The sequence below is a fragment of the Trypanosoma conorhini genome (assembly GCF_003719485.1).
Source record: "Trypanosoma conorhini strain 025E chromosome Unknown Tco_14.4_contig_01073, whole genome shotgun sequence".
Classification (NCBI taxonomy): Eukaryota; Euglenozoa; class Kinetoplastea; order Trypanosomatida; family Trypanosomatidae; genus Trypanosoma; species Trypanosoma conorhini.
The window spans coordinates 1,426-4,104 of NW_021705163.1; the positions used below are offsets into that span (position 1 = coordinate 1,426).

General features: G+C 63.9%; 1 protein-coding gene across 1 annotated transcript, besides 2 other annotated features; it reads right to left on the reverse strand.

Annotated features, from left to right (window-relative positions):
- The first annotated feature begins 672 nt into the window (after positions 1 to 672).
- Positions 673 to 739: a microsatellite.
- A 25-nt stretch (positions 740 to 764) lies between these two features.
- Positions 765 to 2,246, reverse strand: Tco025E_09343 (alanine aminotransferase; the record flags this gene model as incomplete). The annotated part of the gene is made up of 1 exon (XM_029376162.1): positions 765 to 2,246. The coding sequence occupies one exon, from the start codon at positions 2,244 to 2,246 to the stop codon at positions 765 to 767; it is 1,482 nt and encodes a 493-aa protein (XP_029223737.1).
- Positions 2,247 to 2,366: 120 nt separating this feature from the next.
- Positions 2,367 to 2,398: a microsatellite.
- The last annotated feature ends 281 nt before the right edge of the window (positions 2,399 to 2,679 follow it).

Here is a 2,679-nt window from a genome sequence, read left to right on the forward strand (position 1 = left end):
GAAAATGTGTTTACACCTTTACACGGCCCAAAAAGCGCAACGCGGCGGGGAGGTGCGTAAGTTGTAGCTGTTGCTGCTGCCAGGAAGTTTCCCCCTTCGCGACCCCACCCCTACGCTTGAATTCTTTCGTTGACCTACACACACAGTGGCCACGCCTACGCGGCAGCAGCGAGAGGGCAGGATGGAGAGGCACGAAGAGGGCACTTTGCGTCGCAGCGGGGCGCCGGCAAAGGCTGCAGACCCATACACACACACGCACACGGGCATGCCATTAAACAGCCAGTACCCACACCGTCGGCACACGCTGGCGTGCATGCTGATGGTTTTTATTATTGCTTTTGTTGTCGTCAAGAACACTCTCACGCATTTACTGTCTCACCCACTCTGCGTCTCAATGTCGTTTTCGTTTACAAGTTTCCTTACATTAATTACGCTTCCCAGGTCCGTTTCCGCCGTATGCAACCAAAAGTTTGGTTTGCTTGTTTGTTCGTTTTTTCAGTTTAGTTTCCTCCTTCCCTTCATCGCGTGGTCACCCGAAACAATGAAGCACCTCGCCTCAGGGTGTCCACCTCCCGTTAATAGCTGCCTCCGTCTTCATTAGGTCGTCCCACAACCAACAAGGCGCCCGTCTCACGCTCGCCCACTGCAGGGGAGGGCAGCACCCCGCAGTGCCCCGCCCCCACACACGCGCGCCTTCCCCTCCCGCTCTCTCTCCCTATTCCCTGCCGCTGCACGCACCTCCGCGGACTCCGGGGCGGCGCGCGCTACGCGTACTTGGCCCACACGCCCTCCTGAAAGCTCCGCACCGCCCTCACCACCCGCTCCATCTGCGCCTCCGGCGGCAGGATCGTCGTGCGGAAGTGCAGCGTGCCGGGCAGCTGCCCAAAGCCAGAGCCGGGCACCACGACCACCCCGGTGTTCTCCAGCAGCTCCAGCGCCCAGCGCGCGTCGGGCGCAAGCGTGCGGCCCTCCTTCGCGTTCAGCTCCGCATTGTGCTGCAGGTACTTCTCCGGCAGCTGAATCGTCGGAAACGCGTACATCGCCCCCTCCACCGGCTGGCACGAAAACCCGCGGATGCTGCCCAGCTCCTCCGCGAGCAGCAGGGCGCGCTTCTTGAGGCTCGCGAAGATCCCATTGTACTCCGCCCAGTACGACTCGTAGCTCGCGTCCCCGCGCCGCGGCGGCGAGCACATCAGCGCCGTCATCACCTGCCCATTCACGTTGCTGCAGAGGTTGATGGAGCACATCTTCGTCACCTGCTCCCGCAGCGCCGCGGGGAAGTTTGTGCAGCAAAAGTACCCGCCGCGGCGTCCGCACTCGCCAATGATCCCCTTCGACGTCGAGTGCAGCGAGACCAGCACCGTGTCCGTGTTGTACGGCGCCGGCATCCCCAGCACCACCTCGCGGAAGCTCACAAACCGCTTCCCCTCCGCGTAGATGTTCTCCTGGTACACCTCGTCGGCCATCAGCACAACACCGCGGTCGCAGCAGAACTTCGCCACCGACTCCATCACGCCGCGCTCCAGCACGCCGCCGGTGGGGTTGCCGGGGTTGATCACAACCAGCACGCGCGGCGTCGCGTTGCTCTTCGCCACGCACTCGTCGTACACCGACGCCAGCTCCTCCGCGTTCAGGGCCCAGTGTTCCCCCTCGCGCAGGTAGTACATCGCGGGCGTGCCGCCAAGCAGCGCAATCTGCGCCGTGTACAGCGGGTACTGCGGGATGGGGATCATCACCGCGTCGCCGGCGCCGCCCACAAGGATCTGCAGCAGCAGCCGCACCCCCGTGCTCGCGCCGTCCGTCAGCACAATGGAGGAGGCGTCCGCCGGCGGCTGTGCGCCGTGGTCGCGCTCGTCGATGCGCCGCGCCACAATCTCGCGGGCAAAGGCGTAGCCCGCGGAGTCCGTGTAGGCGCCCGTGCCCTTGCCGATGTGGCCAAGGTACTCCCGCGCACGCGCCACGGCGTCCGCCGGGTACTGCGACGTCACCTGCTCGTTCTCCAGCAGGAACGGCGCGTCGATCAGCGACATCACCTGCCGGAAGAACGTCAGCGGCGCCTGCTCCAGCGCCTGTGGGTTGCCGATGTTGCAGTAGACAAGGCTGGAGAAGGGGTACTTGGCCCTCCCCTCCGGCGTCGCCAGCGCCTTCTTGATCTCGTCCGCCCGCATGGGGATCAGCCCACGCACCGCGTACTGCGCCGCCACCACACGGGGGTTGATGTGAAACTCCTTCCGTGCCGCGGGCATAAGTCAAACACAAATCTCCTTGCGGGTCTCAATCTATGCGTGTGCGCCCTGGACCTCGCCACTGGCAGCTCGTTTGCTAAGACCCCTTTTTGTTGTTGGCCCCAATTTTATAAATATATTCGTGTGCGTGTGCTTTTGTGTGTGTATTTGCGCTAATCAATCAGCTGACGTGTCCCCGCTCACTGTCGTGCGGCAGCCACGTCATTCACGTGTGTGTTGGACGTGGGAGGAAAGACGGGGGCGCGGGGGGCAATGCAAACAAGCGCGCTGCGGGAGGAGCGGGGGGGGAGGCGCCCGGCGCGCGCAAAAGGCAGCCCGGCGCGGCTGCGGCTGCAGGCACGGAAAGCAGAGCGACGTGCACGCAGGCACCGCACAGCGAAGGCGCAGACGCTCGCCTTTTTTCCCCCGCCAGGGCGGCGCAGGCGCAAAAACC